The sequence below is a fragment of the Sorex fumeus genome, unplaced genomic scaffold (assembly GCF_029834395.1).
Source record: "Sorex fumeus unplaced genomic scaffold, SorFum_2.1 ptg000083l, whole genome shotgun sequence".
NCBI classification, from domain to species: domain Eukaryota; kingdom Metazoa; phylum Chordata; class Mammalia; order Eulipotyphla; family Soricidae; genus Sorex; species Sorex fumeus.
The window spans coordinates 9947376-9964528 of record NW_026606140.1 but is presented as its reverse complement, the minus strand read 5'-3'; the positions used below and the strand labels follow the sequence as shown (position 1 = coordinate 9964528).

The 17153-nt window shown below is 54.0% G+C and overlaps 2 protein-coding genes across 2 annotated transcripts in view; both read left to right on the top strand.

The window, feature by feature from the left end:
* Nucleotides 1–17153, top strand: part of ACADS (acyl-CoA dehydrogenase short chain) — a 146781-nt gene that overhangs the window by 120919 nt on the left and 8709 nt on the right. The window lies entirely within an intron of this gene.
* On the top strand, nucleotides 5565–16283 carry UNC119B (unc-119 lipid binding chaperone B). The gene is made up of 5 exons (XM_056130998.1): nucleotides 5565–5845; nucleotides 9195–9308; nucleotides 13112–13220; nucleotides 13340–13512; nucleotides 15943–16283. The coding sequence occupies exons 1-5, from the start codon at nucleotides 5602–5604 to the stop codon at nucleotides 16053–16055; spliced, it is 753 nt and encodes a 250-aa protein (XP_055986973.1). The 5' UTR covers nucleotides 5565–5601; the 3' UTR covers nucleotides 16056–16283.

The window sequence follows — 17153 nt, the reverse complement described above, 5'->3', positions numbered from 1 at the left end:
CCTCTTTCTTAGCTTGAGCCCACCCAGAGCGAGTTCTTGACTGATTCTTTACTTAGCTGTTACTATTTCAAGGCGATTCGCTTGAGCTGCCAAATGGGGACGAGACCTGAAGAAGCCTTGCTCTAGGGAGTTGCAGGGAGGGAAACTGTCTGACCACGATCTTGGGCCAAGTGCTGGGGGTTGGGTTAAACCACTCCTTGGGTCCAGATCTTAATCTCACTAAGGAAATCAGGCTCCGGGTTGGCTGGAGCCGCTGTGTCGGACCATTCTCCATCCTTAGTACCTCACCCTCTCCCCCCCCCCCCCCCTCCCGCTCCCGACCCTGTAGAGGAAGAAAGATGAGATTTTCCTACACATTTACTGGAAAGTTGGTTGCCTTACTCTGGCCCCAGAATCTCCCTTTTGTTTATTGCTAATCACATAAATTAAAAATAATACTACATGCTTTTTGGCTTGGGTGTTTACTTAGAGGTGCTCTTCAGTATTTCCTCAGTACTGCATAATCCATCTGTTGTTTCCTCAGGGTCTGGGCTCCAGCTTGTTTGAGTTTGCTCTAGTCTGAGTATTTTCAGTCCCTGCACTCCCATCTAGCTCCGTGCCTTCTGCACCGTGTGCCTGTCCTTCGCAGAGAGGACTGGAGAAAGAGTCCACTTGAATATATTGCCAGAGTTCATGAGATACTTTCCCTGGCACCTGAATGGTGCTTTTCGTTTTCATCCCCTCTTTACAACAACCTTTGGAAAGGCATGTAAGCAGCTTGACATTAGTGAGGAAACGGAATATTTCAGTCACAAGGATGGTTAAGTGAGACCTGGAATTCAGCTCTCTGTAGCCATAGAGCCTGCACGCTTGATGCTGAGATGCTATTTATTTGGTTTTCGGGCCATACCTGGTGGTGCTTAGGGCTTACACCTGACCATGTGCTCAGGGATCACTCTTGGCAGTGTCAGGGATTGAACCAGGATCAGCTGAGTATAAAGCAAAGACCTTAACCACTGTGCTATTTCTCTGGCCCCATGAGGTACTATTTACTTATTTGCAGAGCCAGAAATTGAGCCCATTTCTCGGCATGCAAGGCATGTGCATTGACTGAGCCACATCTATCTGTTTTTAGTTTTGCAGTCACACCCTTGATGCTCAAGGATCACTCAAGGTCTTAATTTTTATTGCCACTCAGGACCCTGTACATTCTTTTTTCTGTTTTTTTTCTTTTTGGGTCACACCCGGCAATGCTCAGGGGGTTACTCCTGGCTCTGCACTCAGGAATTACTCCTGGCGGTGCTCCAGGGACCATATGGGATGCTGGGAATCGAACCCAGGTCGGCTGCGTGCAAGGCAGACGCCCTACCCACTGTGCTATTGCTTCAGACTCCTAAACAAATGTGTATATATATATACATTTTTATTGCTCGAGCTCGAGCGGGCCCAGTAACGTCTCCATTGGAGACTTTGTTGTTACTGTGTTTGGCATATCGAATACGTCACGGGGAGCTTGCCAGGCTCTGCCGTGCGGGTGAGATACTCTCGGTAGCTTGCCGGGCTCTCTGAGAGGGGCGGAGGAATCGAACTCGGGTCGGCCATGTTGGCTGCGTGCAAGGCAAACGCCCTACCGCTGTGCTATCGCTCCAGCCCATACATTTTTATTACAATATTTAATTGTATACCTTCACATCAAAACAAATTATATTGGGGTACAGGGTCAGGAGTCTATGTCAGTGTTGGAGCACTTGTCTTGCATGTTGAAGCGCTGGATACGGTCCTCGGCATCTCAAAAACAGACACATGCTCGGGGCTGGAGCAATAGCACAGCAGGGAGGGCATTTGCCTTGCACGTGGCTGACCCGGGTTTGAGTACCAGCATCCCATATGGTCCCCTGAGCACCACCAGGGGTAATTGCTGAGTGCAGAGCTAGGAATAACACTTGTGCATTGCCAGGTGTGACCCAAAAAGCAAATAAATAAAAAGACATATATGGATACAAAATTTGAGAACTCATTGTTTTCCCTATCCTAATCTTAGAGAAAAATAATAGGTAGCAGCCTAATTTTATATGTAGGCCTCTGTGTTATATAGATAGGTATAGGAACCTACATACATTTGCATATAGTACACATGCACAATTGTTTCTTCAGAATTCTGTTGAGAAATCAGTTATATGCAATTTAAAAATTTAGACATACAGCTCTCAATTAGACCACATGAATTTTCATTCACTAGTCTGGTGTGGTAGAACTTTGGAATGTGCCAGAAATCATTTTTGGAAACAGGTTAGATATAAATAACCAATATGTGTTTTTTTAAAAACAGTCCCTCAACCAGTCTAAGAAAAAGTGGCTTGGGTTCTAGGGAAGTGACTAGTTCCAAACCACACGGCATGCCTGCAACCCAACCACAGTTGGGCTGTTCCCCCACGTGCCACCTTTAGGTCAGGAGGCAGGAAGGAGGATTTGCTAGTCTGCAGGAAAAAACCCTCAGATTACTTGCTTACTTTGGCCGTACCCAGGCCGTTCCCAGCCCCAGGCCCCACCTGCCTGACCTGATTTGAGGCAGACTGCCTGGCTACTCTGGGACTACCCTGGAAAACAGCCACTGTCAAATATCTCACAGCAAGGAAAACAGCCAGCTGACGGAGAGGGTCTTGCAGAGCACTGACGTGGGCTAAAAGGGGCCCAGAGTGTCTACTTCAGTCTTCCCGTGGGAAGTCTAGCCCCAGGAAACCATGACCTGCTACCGTTGAATGCAGTAAGTCGGAATCTTTCCTGCAAGCAGGATGTATACTTTCAGATGAATACTTTCTCTGATTGCATTTTAGGGGCCATGCTGGTTGTTTAGGGGTTACTATGCCCACATCCAGAGGTGATCTGGGGACAAGGCCTTAGGGATGGTGAAACAGTTTGGTAGAGCACTGCCTTTCATGGGTGAGGCCCTTGGTCAGCCTCTGGTACTATTTTTTTTTAAAAAAAGGCCAGAATCTTTCCCTTTTATCCACAATTAATATGGGGTGCTGGAGATTGAATCCGGGTGAGGTGCATGCCAGACAAGTGCCTTACCCACTGTACTACGTCTCTAGACCCGCCACACCCTACTTTTCTTTAAAAAATTGGTAGTTGTATTCATTCATCCCGTGCCCCCAACAAACAATACATCTTTGAGATATCTCCATGCTAGAATATATGGATGGAGCTCATTCTTTTTTTTTTGTTTTGCTTTTTGGGTCACACCCGGCCATGCACAGGGGTTACCCCTGGCTCTGCACTCAGGATGTTACTCCTGGCGGTGCTCAGGGGACCATATGGGATGCTGGGAATCGAACCCGGGTCGGCCGCGTGCAAGGCAAACACCCTACCCGCTGTGCTATCTCTCCAGCCCCAGAGCTCATTCTTTTTAGCTGCATGACATAAATGGAACCAACCATAATTTATTACAATACTTAGTGCTATAAATGGTCCTGTAGTAAACATCTATCTACAAGCAAGAGAGCCAAATTCCTGGATGTGGAACTGCAGGTAAATAGGCTTATCAATTTGTCAGCATTCCTAGAAAATGTAGTAGTTCAGGTAACCTTTTTGGGGGAGGGGGTGGATTTTGGGTCAAACTCGGCAATGCTCAGGGGTTATTTCTGGTTCTGCACTCAGGAATTACTCCTGGCAGTGCTTGGGGGACCATATGGGATGCCGGGGATTGAACTCAGGTTGGCTATGTGCAAGGCAAAGCCCTCTCAGCTGTACTATTTCTCCAGCCACAGGTCTGGATAACTGGTCTAGTCTGAGAAGAGCGGTTCAGTGAGCAAGTAAGTATGGAGAATGTCTGCCCAATAAATCACCATCAGTTGCATAATTAAAGTCCTGGAAACTCTTCAGTAATCACTCTGTTCAGTAGTATTAAAAAAAATACACATCTGCATAGGGACATTCTTTGTACACATTTATTAAAATTTCCACGAACAGGTGGTGTTCCCAGAGTTTATCTCTCAAAGTCAGGGCAGCATTTAGACTGGAATCTGTCCACCTACTGTGCCAACACAGAGCAGCTGAGGAGTCAGGCATGGATTTTGCCCAGGAACCAGGATAGGCCTGTCAGCCCCTCCCAGATCCAGCGACCCAGCAAGGCTGGACATAAACCTTGAGGTTGGCCATGGGGGGCAGGGAGGGGGTGGAGTTCCTCTTTGACTTAAGTCTGGTTGAGATAATGTCAGGCCTCACACCCACTCTGTATTAGTCAGACGGCAGCCTCCAACCCAGGAGTGTGGATCCGGCCACTTGGGATGCAACAGTGTGCCCCTCGCCACGCCCGGCTCCTCCAGTCGATGAAATCATCATCTTTTGAGGCGACTGCAGATGTCCCTGCTTCCCACTCTCCCCCTCCCCCCACTGGCTGGTACTTGGTAGCGCTTTGGCTAGTCAGCGGTCTGGTTTGTCTTCATTCGGACTTAAAAGGCTGGTGGAGGGGAAGAGGCACAAGGAATGATGCAGTCGGCCTCGCAGACCCATCTCTGCCCTTCTATGCTCATTCCCGCTGGTAGCTCAGCCTCGCGTCACCTCCGAAGCCTAGCCGGGGGGTAGGAAAGACGTTTATTCTGTGTCTGTGTGTGTGTGTGTTTGGAGGGGGCACACCTGGTGGTGCTTAGCGCTGACTCCTGACACTTGCTCAGGGATCACGCCTGGCAGGGTGCAGGGGATCAAACCGCGTACAAAGCAAACACCTTCCCCGCTCGACTAGGGCTCCGGCCCCTGCTTGATGTTCATTGTTGCAGGTTAAAAATAAAAAACACACGTTTTCTCAAGATGCCTTTTCACAGTTTATATAGAAAAGTCGTTTGACCGTACGGGATATTTTAAAACGTCTGGGGTGACGTGGGTAGACTGATGTGAGAATCTGAAGGGTTCTAAGGTCTGAAGTCACCCTTCGGCTCACCCACCCCCGGCTGGACCAAAGCTGGCGAAAGGGCAGCGCTGCGGCTCGGCCCCTCGCAGGTCCCGCCCCGCCGCCCCGTAGGCCCTGTCCCGCCGGCCTCGCCCCGCCCCCGCCCCGCCGCCTCGTAGGCCCCGTCCCGCCGGCCATGCCCCGCCCCACCCGTGCCGCAGGCCCCGCCCCGCCGCTTCGTAGGCCCCGTCCCGCCGGCCTCGCCCCGCCCCCCGCCCCGCAGGCCCGACCCCGCCCCGCCGGCCCCGCCCCGCCGCCTCGTAGGCCCCGCCCCGCCGGCTATGCCCCGCCCCACCCGTCTCCTCGCAGGCCCCGCCCCGCCGCTTCGTAGGCCCTGTCCCGCCGGCCTCGCCCCGCCCGGTATGCAGGCCCCGCCCGACCCGTCCCGCAGACCCCGCCCCGACGCCTCGTAGGCCCCGCCCCGCCCCCCCGCAGGCCCCGCTCCGCCGCCTCGTAGGCCCTGTCCCGCCGGCCTCGCCCCGCCCCGCCCCCCCGCAGGCCCCGCTCCGCCGCCTCGTAGGCCCTGTCCCGCCGGCCTCGCCCCGCCCCGCCCGCCCGCAGGCCCCGCCCCGCCCGACCCCTCGCGGGCCCCGCCCCGCCCGGCCCCTCGCGGGCCCCGCCCCCGCTCTCCATAGTTACGGCGCTGTGGAGGCGGCGGCCATCTTGGCGGCGGCGCGATGAACGGGCCGAACCCGAAGGCCGTGGCCGCGGGCTCGGCGGCCGGGCCCCGGGGGCTGGCGGCTGGCAAGGAGGAGAAGAAGAAGGCGGGCGGCGGCGTCCTGAACCGGCTCAAGGGGCGGCGGCAGGCGCCCCCCGTCGCGGCCGACGACGGCGTCGGGGCGGCCGTCACGGAGCAGGAGCTGCTGACTCTGGACGCCATCCGGCCCGAGCACGTCCTGCGCCTCGGCCGGGTCACCGAGAGTGAGTGCCCCCCGGCGGCGCCCCCCGCCCGCGCCCCCGGCGGCCCCTCCCCCTCCCCCTCCCGGCGCGCGGGGCGGGGCGGGGCGGGGCCGGGCCCGGGGCGCCGCCGCCCTCGGGGGTCCCGGCGCGGCCCGTGCCTCGGCGCAGGGCTGGGACCGGTTCTAGCTGGCGTCTCTCTCGGGCCGGCCTGGAACCGGACCGGGAAGCGCTGGAGCGGGGGCCGAGCCGTGTGCGCGGCCGCCAGGGTCCCCCGAGCACCGCCGGGAGGGATTCCTGAGCCTCGCCGGTGTGACTCGGAAAAAAAACCACCTGGACCGGAGCTCAGGGTTTGTGCCCGTCTGAGGCTCGGACCCTGCTTCTGACAGTTGCTTGAGCGGGTCGGGAACCGGGCGGGAGCGTCGAGGGCTGGACCGGGGCTTTGCACCTCGGGGAGCAGCGCCCGTGAAGTCGCCTCCCCTCCCCGCCCCCCAGCGTGTGTTGGAAACGAGTTTCTTGCAGAAGATGCCCCTGGCCGGGCCTTTCGGGGTCCCTCCTGGCACTGCACTCGGGAGCGACGGGGGGGACCCCGCGGGGTGCTGGGACTCAAACTCAGCGCCCTCCCCGCTGTGCCGTCGCTCCAGCCCGCCTGCGCCTTCTCATTGGTAGAAGCGAGTGTCGGAAGAAGGCCCAAAAGTCTGTTGGTCACGCGCCCTGCGGACCCTGGTGGTTTCTGTTTTCTCCTGGCCAGACCCTGCCTTGACCCCTTCTGTCTTGCTCCCCTCCCCCGGGACCACCCCGCCCCGAAGGTCACCTGGTTGGTACCTGCTTGCCCTGCCCATTCCCTCCCGTGCCCTTCGGAGCTGGCGTGGAAGGCTGCCTCCCGCCTCTGTGCTGGACGACGTTGGCAGCCGGCCACCCTTCATCCCCAACAGTACCTGGACACTGGCGGCCTGGGGGCAGCTTAGTAGGATTTGGGGGCGGGGGCGTGCTGTATCTTGGCATCCAGCGTCTGTGGAAGGGAATTCCGGGTCCCAAAGTGGTCTTGCCTTGCAGCTAGTGGCGGGTGGGTGAGCCACGTTTCCTTCAGGGTTTCTTCGAAGGGGCGGGCTGCCCTTTGCATGCCCCATTCTCTCTGAGGAGGATGTCACACTTCAGCGCCATGGAAACGTGGTGGCCAAGCTACCTCCGTCCTTACCTGGTGTCCTTTGGGCTCTAGCGGTCCAGAGGGGCTGCTGCCCAGTGGGGCAGTGTGTGGCTTACATGGGTGAGGTCTTGGGTTTGATTCCCAGCACCACATACGCAGATGCATGCACGCACGCTGATTTATAAATAAGAGAGTCCAGAAGTGCCCGGCACCTGGCCTGTGGAACCATTTTCTTGGTCTCAGGGCTGAGTGGCCACTGGAATGCCTGGCCCGGAGAGCCCTTCTCTGTGGGCACACAGGCCCTGGAATTTGGGACCATGACTGTCCTACCTCTGCAGCTGTTTGGAGAAGGACACAGTTCCGAGCTTGGGGACTGCTGAGTTTTGTTACTCTTCTCAAACGCTGTTCCATTCAGCAGGGTTCTTTGTGTATTCTAATAGGGGTCACCCCAGCAGAGCTGGGGGTGGGGGACACTAGGGAACTATGCCCAGCCCTGTGGTTGGGCCTGATGGTTCCGCACTTGATCCTGCTGAGTCCACACCTGGTAGTTGCTCAGGGATCCGTGTGGTGCCTGGGATTGAACTCATGCCTTGCGCATTCTAGGACTGTGTTCCTCTAGCACTTGATCTATTTCTTTGGCCCTGTACAGATATTTTTGTGTGTGTGTGTGTGTGGGGGGGGGGTGTTTGGACCACATGCTGAGGTGCCCAGGAGTGACCCTTGGGAGTGGTTAGGGGACCATGATGCGGTGCTGGGATTCCAGCCAGGGTCAGCAACAAGGCAAGTGTCTTAATTCCTGTTCTGCTTCTCTGTCTTGGGCCTCACATCTTCTATAGGTGCAAAACCCAATCTCAGGGGCCGGAGCAATAGGACAGTGGGCAGGGTGCTTGCCTTGTACAGGGCCAACCTGAGTTCAATCACTTGCATTCCAGATAGCCCCCCTACCCGAGCCCCACCAGGAGTAACCCATGAGCACTGCCAGATGTGGCCCAAAAATTAAAACAGAAAGCCAATACTCAGTCTTGCTTGGAATCTCAGAATAATCAGCAACTCTCAAATTTGCCTCTTATTGTAGAAACAACTTGTTGAAGCATAGAACAAGTAACATAAATGTGGTGATCTCGGATGAAGTGTTGAGGAGAAGTTGCTGGGCCAGGTGTCACTGAAGGAACCGGGAAGTTGATCCCTTTGATCGGCTCTCAGTGGCCAGTCTGTCCCCCTCCCTGTGTCTCTGGAGCCCACCACCTTGTTACGGTGTACAGCGCACATGCTAGAAGCTTGTGTCCTACATTTTTAAATGACTGAAAACAAAGAATATCTGTGACACGTGTCTATACGAAATTTGTCTCTATTGAAGTGCAGTCATGTTCACCCACTTGTATATTGCCTGCAGCTGCAGAGCTAAATAGTCTGGAAAGAGATTTGTGTGGCTGCAAAGCCTAAATCATTAATATTCTGGCCCTTTACGGAAACAGTTTGCTGGTCTCTGCTTTATGCTACTGGTAGTTGGTGAAGAACACATTTTTAAGCATTGAATCAGCAAAAAGTTTTACTTACTTCTGTATTGGATTGCGTGAAGGACTGAATATTTGGGCCCGCAGTGTTCCTTGACACTTCAGTGCTCTGGCCTAGTGGGCTGGGGCTGCCAGGGCTGTATTCAGCATGCTGGGGGGGCACCATGTGGTGCCGGGGCATTAACTTTGGCTATGTCCATGCCTGGAATGTGCTCTACCCTCGGGTCCTCAGCATTGACCTTCTAAAGTAGATTTCTCGGGGCTGGAGTCATAGCACAGCGAACCAGAGGAGAGAGAGAATGGAGAGCTCAGTGGGTAGTGAAGAGGCTGTTTTTGGAAATGATGAAACTGTTATGGCTAAAATAATGGTCACCCTCACCATTAAATTAAATAGGGAATAACTTTTGGGCTGGAGCGATAGCACAGTGGTAGGGCATTTGCCTTGCACGCAGCCAACATGGCCGACCTGAGTTCGATTCCTCCGCCCCTCTCGGAGAGCCCGGCAAGCTACTGAGAGTATCTCGCCCGCACGGCAGAGCCTGGCAAGCTCCCCATGACGTATTCGATATGCCAGACACAGTAACAACAAAGTCTCCAATGGAAACGTTACTGGGCCCACTTGAGCAAATCGACGAACAATGAGAGGGCCTTTACCTTACCTTTAAGAATAGTTTAGAGGGATTAACAGCATTGGTCTTGTTCTCATTTGCAGATTATTTATGTAAACCTGAAGACAATATCTACAGTATTGATTTTACCCGCTTCAAAATTCGAGATTTGGAGACCGGGACAGTGCTTTTTGAGATCGCCAAACCTTGTGCTTCAGGTAGGCCTCTGTATTGTAGCTATCACTGACATATGGAGCAAAAGGCCTTTTTTTTTTCTCCTGGGGAGGATTTCTTCAGTGATGACGGGAGCCACCAGAACCATACCAGCATTGCTCAGCTGGTGAAGCGGTGCCAGGGATTAAACATGGGCCTCTGCATTCCAGGCACATGCTCTGACCCTCTCTAGCTATCTCCCCCGCCCAGAAAAGTTTTTGAAAGCTCAGATGTGGGGGGCTGGAGTGATAGCACAGCGGGTAGGGTGTTTGTGTTGCACGTGGCCAACCCGGGTTCGTTCCCAGCATCTCATATGACACCCCGAGCACCTCTGGGAGTAATACCTGAGTGCCTGAACCACGAGTAACCCCTGTGCATCGCTGGGTGTGACCGAAAAAGAAAAAAAAAAAAAGCTCAGATGTGGGGCTGGAGAGATAGCACAGTGCACAGGGCGCCTGCCTTGCGTGCAGCTGACCAGACACTCCATATGAGCCCCAAGCTCACCAGGAGTGATCTCTGAATGGAGAGCCAGAAGTAAGATCGGAGCACTGCCAGGTGTGGCCCCAAAACAAATCCAAAAAAGGCTCAACTGTGTTCCGGTGCAACCTTTGGCCCACTTGTGGGAACTAAGGAGCATGCCAGGAAGAAGCTGTGCCCGTTGGCCCTCTGCTGCTGCTGGTCACTGTGTCTGCATCTTTCAGTGGATTTCTGCTCACGTCATCCTCACAGCTCTGGGAGGAGCGCCTCCCATTTCATAGAACAGGAAACTCAGACCCAGAATTTCCATCGATTTCCCCGCCCCCCCCCCCAAGGTCCTATGTATTTGACATCCTTTCTTTGTGGTGTCAGGGATTAAACTCAGGGCCTCACACACATGCACAGCAAGTGCTCGACCCCTGAGCTCTATCCCCAAACATTCACTTTTCTTTGCACCATATTGTCTCCAGTTAGGAAAGGAATTCTTTCTTTGTTTTTCTGCTTGTTTTTTGGGCTCCACCTAGCAGTGTTCAAGGCTAAATCTGGCTGTGTGCCCAGGGATCACTGCTGGTGGGCTTGGGGGACCATGTGGGGTGTGGGATATTGGGCCCAGGTCAGACATGTGTGAGGCCACTGAACTATTGTTCCAGTCCCAGAAAAGGAATTATTGAAATTAAACAGTAATGAGGAGCGATAGTTCAGCGGGTAGGGCGCTTGCCTTGCACGTACCTAATGTGGGTTTGAAACCGAGCATCCTATCCAAGCACTGCCAGGGGTAATTCCTGATTGCAGAGCCAGAAGTAACCCCTGAGCATCGTTGGGTGTGACCCAAAAAATGGGTTGGGGTAGGGGTTGCGGGGAAGCCAGTAATGAGGGAAGTTCACCGGTGTTGGGATCCTTTCTAGGATTCTCCAGAATCCCAGAAAGGTAACACTACGGGCCTGACCATGAGCCATTCACCTCCCTCCTTACTCCCCTTCCTTTAAATTGTGCCCCAAAGCCTTGTTTGAATTTCTGTTTCTACCATCTTTTGAGTGAACAGAAAGCCCAGACCTATGAACTCATTTCCGTGGGGTTCCTTAAATTAGCCCTGAATAGAGCCTTCCTGTGCTGTGCTGCAGTGCAGGGTGATTTCATTGCTGGCACCGGGTAGAAACCTTGGGAGCCGGTGACTGGCGACCTAGCACCCCCTGGAGTTGGATCCCAGAACACCAGCCTGACCTCCCTTCAAGTGTCAGTTCTGGTCTGTGCTAACAGTTCTTTTTCACAAGATTTTTTCTCATCTGATTCGCATCTAAGAAAGAGCCACTAATTTTGTTAAGTCAGGTATCAGTTTCTCAGAGAGGTTTAGAGGCCTTCCTGAGAGAACGTCTCACTTAAGATTCATGGTCACAGTCTAGTGCAAACCAGTGCCCGAAAGACTCAGTCTTGTGGGTGCTCATTGTCTTGGGAAATCCGTGCTCAGCCACGTTTTCTAGTACTAAAGATCATGAGGACCCCCAGGGCTACTTTGGGTGTATTTTTATTTGGGGGCCACATCTGTTGGTGCTCGGGACCTAGTCCTGGCTCTGTGCGTGAGGATAAGGCCCGGGCTCCTTGTATGCACTCACCCCTCTAGCCAGCAATCCCGCCTGACATGAGTGGGTTCGTATTAGACTTCGAGTAGTCACTTGGAACAAGCACTGAGCTGTGTGAAGTGTGTTTACAGATACTTTGTCTCTTGATTTTTGTCCTGTCCAGTCCTTCCCCTTAAGGGTTCTGATTCAGTAGAATGTGTGTGTGAAATCACACCCTGTATAAGCACTTGTCATAGCTGATGGGGATCACTGAATCACGTCCTTGAGCCGCCTGGAGCCTCTGAGTTGGAGCTCCTGTTCAGTCTGATTGTCAGTTAGAGGTGTTGGTTACTCAAAGAAAACTACAGCTTTTTTTTTCTTTTTGGTTTTGGGCCACACCCAGAATGCTCAGGGATTATGCCTGGCTCTGTGCTCAGGGACCACTCCTTGGTGTTCAGGGGACCATATGGGATGCTGGGAATCGAGCCAGAGTTGGCTGCAATTCAAGGCAAGTGACCCATGCTACTGTACTCTCATTCTGGCCCCTAAAGGAAAATTCTTATTTTAGGTCATTCTTGGAGAGAATACCCTTGCTGCACCCTGGGGGCTTCGAGAGGGGACTGACTCCTTGTTTAGAGAACCATCAGAATGGTTCTCTAATTCATGTTATAAATCTTTCATCACCTGATTCAGGAATGGACTAGAACAGAGCCTTTGCGGACCCTCACTCAGGTCCCAAACATTGGTTCATTGTCCAACTGTCTCACCCTTTCCCACTCAGAGCTGGGCCTTCTGTGGCCGGAAATAGGTACCAGTCCCAGGAAGCTCAGTACCCCAGGTCAGTGTCCTCCATGGAGATACTAGAATTGGGAGCCTGGGATGTGTCTCAAGTGGTTTAGATCCCCAGCACTGCGTGACCCCTTGAGCACTTCCGGGGAATGGCCTAGTGGCCCCCGAAGACCTCTGCAAGTGACTCTGGACCTCCGGAGCTTCTTTGGGAATGAACCTCACAACTAACAACAGCAACAGATTATTTGTAAAGATTTTACTTTGCTGCATATCCAGAAATTTTGCATCTTTAAACTCACAGCCTTAGACTTACTGGGTAAGTTGTCTAAATCGCTGAGTATTGTGGAGTTCATGCCCAATTCAATCAGCTAAGCTAGTGGCTGAATAAATAGCAGTACTCCTACATTAAAAAATCAATCAATCAATCAACCAGTCGCTGAGTATCTTGCATTTCTGAAAGAGCCTGTGGCTTTGGTCTGGCTTTGGTCTCTGTCATTCCTCTGGCTAGTAGCTGACACTTCAGCTGTCCACCTCGTCTGTTTAGCACAACCCTCCTCAGGGACCTCGTACCCAGTTTTTGTTTCGGTGGCCCTCAGGTGACTGTGCCTGCATTTATACAGGACTGCATCACGTGAACCTGGCTTCGATTCCTGGTACTCTGTTCCTGTTTCAGGGACTGTCGGTCTGTTGTTAGTCTCTCTGAGCTGGAGCTGCTGCTTCTTGATCTCTAAAATGGAGAACTAGAAACATCCTTGAGGGCATTTGCCAGGACTCTGCAGCGTTCAGCACGAAGTCAAGATTGGCCATCCTACTCCCAGTGGCCGCTCTTGGTTTCTTTTTGTACCGCTGGAATTTTATCTAGGACCTCATGCTTGGAAGGGGCATGCATGCTACTTCCAAGCTCGAGCCCTGGGCGAGTGTCAGTGCTCTTGCTCGGTCTTGTTGGATGAACTAATGGTGCCCTCACTGTGCTTGCGCTCTTTCAGACCAAGAGGAGGAGGAGGAGGAAGGTGGAGAAGTGGATGTCAGTGCTGGACGCTTTGTTCGCTATCAGTTCACACCAGCATTTCTCCGCCTCCGGACCGTTGGGGCCACGTGAGTTGGGGCATTGCCTGGTGGTGGAGCATTCTGCTTGTTCCCAGGGAAGAATGTTCTGGATGGCGTTTGAGGTTGGCTCTCAGACAAAGTGAGGCTTACTGAGATTTCTTTTGCAGGGTGGAGTTCACAGTGGGAGACCGGCCAGTGTCAAACTTCCGAATGATTGAGCGACACTATTTCCGGGAGCACTTGCTGAAAAATTTTGACTTTGATTTTGGCTTCTGCATCCCCAGCAGTAGGAACACTTGTGAACATATCTATGAGTTTCCCCAGCTTTCCGAGGATGTCAGTGCGTATCCCCTTCACTGCCTTCTGGGTTCTGGGGCTGGGAGGAATGAACCTTGCAATCCGTCTGGCTCAGTTCATCTTGCAACGGAGGGAAAGAGTGGCAAGAAACCTGGCTGCCGTTTGACCCCAGGCTTCTTTTGTCCTGCTGCTTCCGTGTACTGTTTTTGTTCTGCCTCTGTTTAAATGCAGCAGCAAAGGTTTCAGTTATCCAGGCCAACCCCTAAGGTGCTCTCACGAAAGGGAGGAAGGCAGAGGGAAGAGGCTGTGACAGTTCCCAGGATACGGGATAAAGCACCTCTCTTGTCCGCGTAAGGGACAGGGGTCTTCTACAGGGTGTGGGTCGTTGGTGGCCACTCATTCTGTGTGTGTGTGTGTGTGTGTGTGTGTGTGTGTGTGTGTGTGTGGTTTTTCGGGGGGGATGATGAGCTACAGTGTATTTTTATTCAGTTAGTTTGGGTCACACCTAGTGGTGCTCAGGACTTACTCCTGGGTGGCTTGCGAACCATATGGAGTGCCAGGAACTGAACCTGGGTCAGCTACATTCAGGGCAAATGCCCTCCCCGCTGTACCGTCACTCCGGCCCCTTCGCCTTTTTTTCCTTAGAGCTCGGGGTGAAACTGGGAGCGGAGCAGAGACCATCCTGTGTGCACTGTTTACAAGGAGAATGTTAAGGTCAACTTCTCAGATTAGTGCAGCAGGAGGCTCTGCTGTGGAGCTGAGTGATGAGGACGCGGTGGCCCAGAGCAATCAGAACACCCATCTCCAAACTTTTAGCTTATTTGGTTACAGGAAAAGTTAGAGGCTACCAGGCTAAAACTTGACATGTTACATCATGTCATTTATTGCCAGTATTGCGTTTTCAGCCCAGGCTGAGCACAGGGGTGCAGAGCATGGTCAGGTGCTACAAAAATACTAACTAAATAAAACTAGCGAGGAGCACTGTGAGGAGCACGAGCGGAGAGGCCCAGGCGTGCCAGGGGAGGGACTCAGTGAGCGCAGTGTCTGGGATTCAGACTGGTTGGTCTAGCCAGCCCACACCGGCCTCCTGGGGGATGTCTGGAGCACAGTGGGTTGGGTGCTGCCTTGCATGCTGCCCACCCAGGTCCCATCCCCGGCCTCCCATCGGATCCCTTGGGCACTTCCAGGAGTAATCCTGAGTGCAGAGTCAAGAGTACGCCCGAGGCATTGCTGGGTGTGACCCCAAACAAAAACAGCTTGGCCTCCTGTTGGCAGTCAGAGAAAATCCCTGGAGTGGAGATGGGGCTTAGTTGGTTTGTCGGGAACGATGTACACAGACTGGCTCAGATCCTCAGTGCTGGCTATTTTCTCTCGTGACTATGAGGTGAACAGAGGAGAGCGTCTCTGTAGCTTCTCACCCACTCTGCATCCCTGTGCTCAGCTGGGGCTGGAAATGTGATACTGGCAAGAAAAGGTGATGTATACCTGCTAAAGTTTTTTTTTTTTTTCTTATTTTTCTTTTTGGGTTATACCTGGTGATGCTCAGGGGACCATATGGGATACTGAGAATCGAACCCAGGTTGGCCACGTGCAAGGCAAACGCCCCACTCACTGTCCTGTCGCTCCAGCCCCAGCCTGTCAAGTTTTAACCTGTCACTACTTTTCCTAGAACCAAACAAGCTACAAGAGTTTGGGGATCAGTGTTCTGGCTATGAAACAAGTAATTTTGTCCTATGCGGGTTCAGAGAACTTTAGATATAACCAACTTTATTTTCTAAGAATGTGGTGAGCAGTAGTATTCTGCAGAGGACTTGCTGTCGCCTATAATCATTAACTCAAAACTCATCAGATGGTAATGCTGACATCATTACGAATAAGGAGAGTAACTTCGTTATATTGGTTCTCCCAGTGTGGTCAGAGGTACTGAAGTTCCCTGAACACACGAAGGTGGGCAGATCCTTTCACGTGGGATCCAAGACAAGTGGGTGGGCTCCTTTGCGAGCGGACCCAGGGCCATCTCTGGAAAGGCCACCTTGCCCTCGGTCCCCTGTACACACTAAGGGTTCCTTTGGTTTCCAGGGCTGCCGTGGGCACGTGGCAGCATGAGCCCCAGTTTCTGAATTAGAGCTGGAATGCCTAGAGATCAGGATGTGCCAGAAATCTGGAGTGAATGGATAGTTGGGGTCCGTGTTGGCCCCGGGGACACACCTGTTCCCGGGTCCCCGAGACTCCAGGCAGGGACGAGCATCCAGTGTGTGGCAGCGGGCAGGCCACAAAAGCGTTCCAGTCAGGCCCGGTTCTCCCAGTCCCCTCGTCTTCGTACCATTGGGCCTCGTCTTCGTACCATTCAGCCTCACGTTTGTGGAGGGGATGACTTGGGCGTTTTAGAAGGTTGCTGAGTGTCATCCTCCCCCCACCCCCTGAGTCCACGGGCCAGTCTCAGTATCCGTCTTTTCTTTTCCCTGACTTGCAGTCCGCCTGATGATCGAAAATCCGTATGAAACCCGTTCTGACAGCTTCTACTTTGTGGACAACAAGCTGATAATGCACAACAAGGCTGATTATGCCTACAATGGAGGCCAGTAGTCGCGCAGGAGTGGACCGGGCAGTGCTCTGCTGTGGCCCATGGGCCTGGCACACGGAGGCGATTGGAGCGGCTCTTGGTCAATACACATGTGGAACCTGGCGCCAGGGAGCCAAGGCTGGGTGGCAGTTTCCTGTGTGCCGAGAGAGGTGCCAAGCCACGCTGTGTTTTCTTCCCCAGCATTTCTTCCTCCCTCTCCCCCGCCCCGCCCCCTGCCCCCGCCCCCGCCCCTTAGGTCGCCGAGGCACTGTAGTGGAGTAAAAGGTTCGGGTTAGGCTCCTGCGGTCCCGACGGAAAAGAAAACTTCATTCCCACGTAGTCCTAGCTGCCTGTCGGCTGCCCTGCCAGACCTGGGTCTCTCTCTCCAGGCGGAGCTGTGTGGGCAGCTTGCCGTGCCTCCAGGGCACCGAGGGATGCGTCTAGGACGCCTCTCCCAGGCCTCTCCCACTCTCACGGCCAGCCCTGTGTGGGCATGGCCTGCCCCCAGCCCGCGCACCGCCTGATCCACCCGGAAGGGGCTTCCAAAGGGGTGGGGGGAGCCGCAGTGCCTGGGAGGCAGGCGGCCGGAAGGAGAGGGGGATTTTAGGGAGAGGCTGGCTGGCCAACTGACTCTGACCCTCAGCCAGGCGTGGCTGCGGCCTGGCAGTGCCTTCCTGGTCTCGCGTGGAGGCAGACGGGCTGGCGCTGTGGCTCCCGGCTCCGGAACACGGTGCGAGCTCCACCTCCCTCCCAGCCCGGCCCGATCGGGCCTGCCAATGCTGTGCCCGGGGTCCCTCGGGCTGCGCTGAGGGAGGGTCCGTCGGGGCAGCGGTGTTCCCAGTGTACGTGATGCGTGGCCGGACTTCTGCGTAGGGTGATGGGCGCCGGGCGCCCCCGCCTCCCTGGGCCAGGGCGCTGCAGGCGCGCACTGGGGTTTTCCGGCACAACTCAGCCTGGAGCAGCAGGTTTTCGTGGGCATTTGCCTCTCCGAGTCTTTGCAGATTAGGAGAGTGCTCCTGTTTGCTTTTTGACTGATGTCATTGCTAGCTCCCTCCCGCAGGTGTTGCCACGGACTGAAGTTCTGTTCCTTTGCTTGCTCCACATAGTCGGGTGCTTTGGAA

Excerpts from the sequence above, each read along its gene's own strand:
- UNC119B (XM_056130998.1), top strand. The coding sequence starts at position 5,602 with ATGAACGGGCCGAACCCGAAGGCCGTGGCCGCGGGCTCGGCGGCCGGG. Across the intron at positions 13,221-13,339 it reads CTCCGGACCGTTGGGGCCAC|GGTGGAGTTCACAGTGGGAG; the intron begins GTGAGTTGGGGC and ends TTTCTTTTGCAG. Across the intron at positions 13,513-15,942 it reads CCAGCTTTCCGAGGATGTCA|TCCGCCTGATGATCGAAAAT; the intron begins GTGCGTATCCCC and ends CCTGACTTGCAG.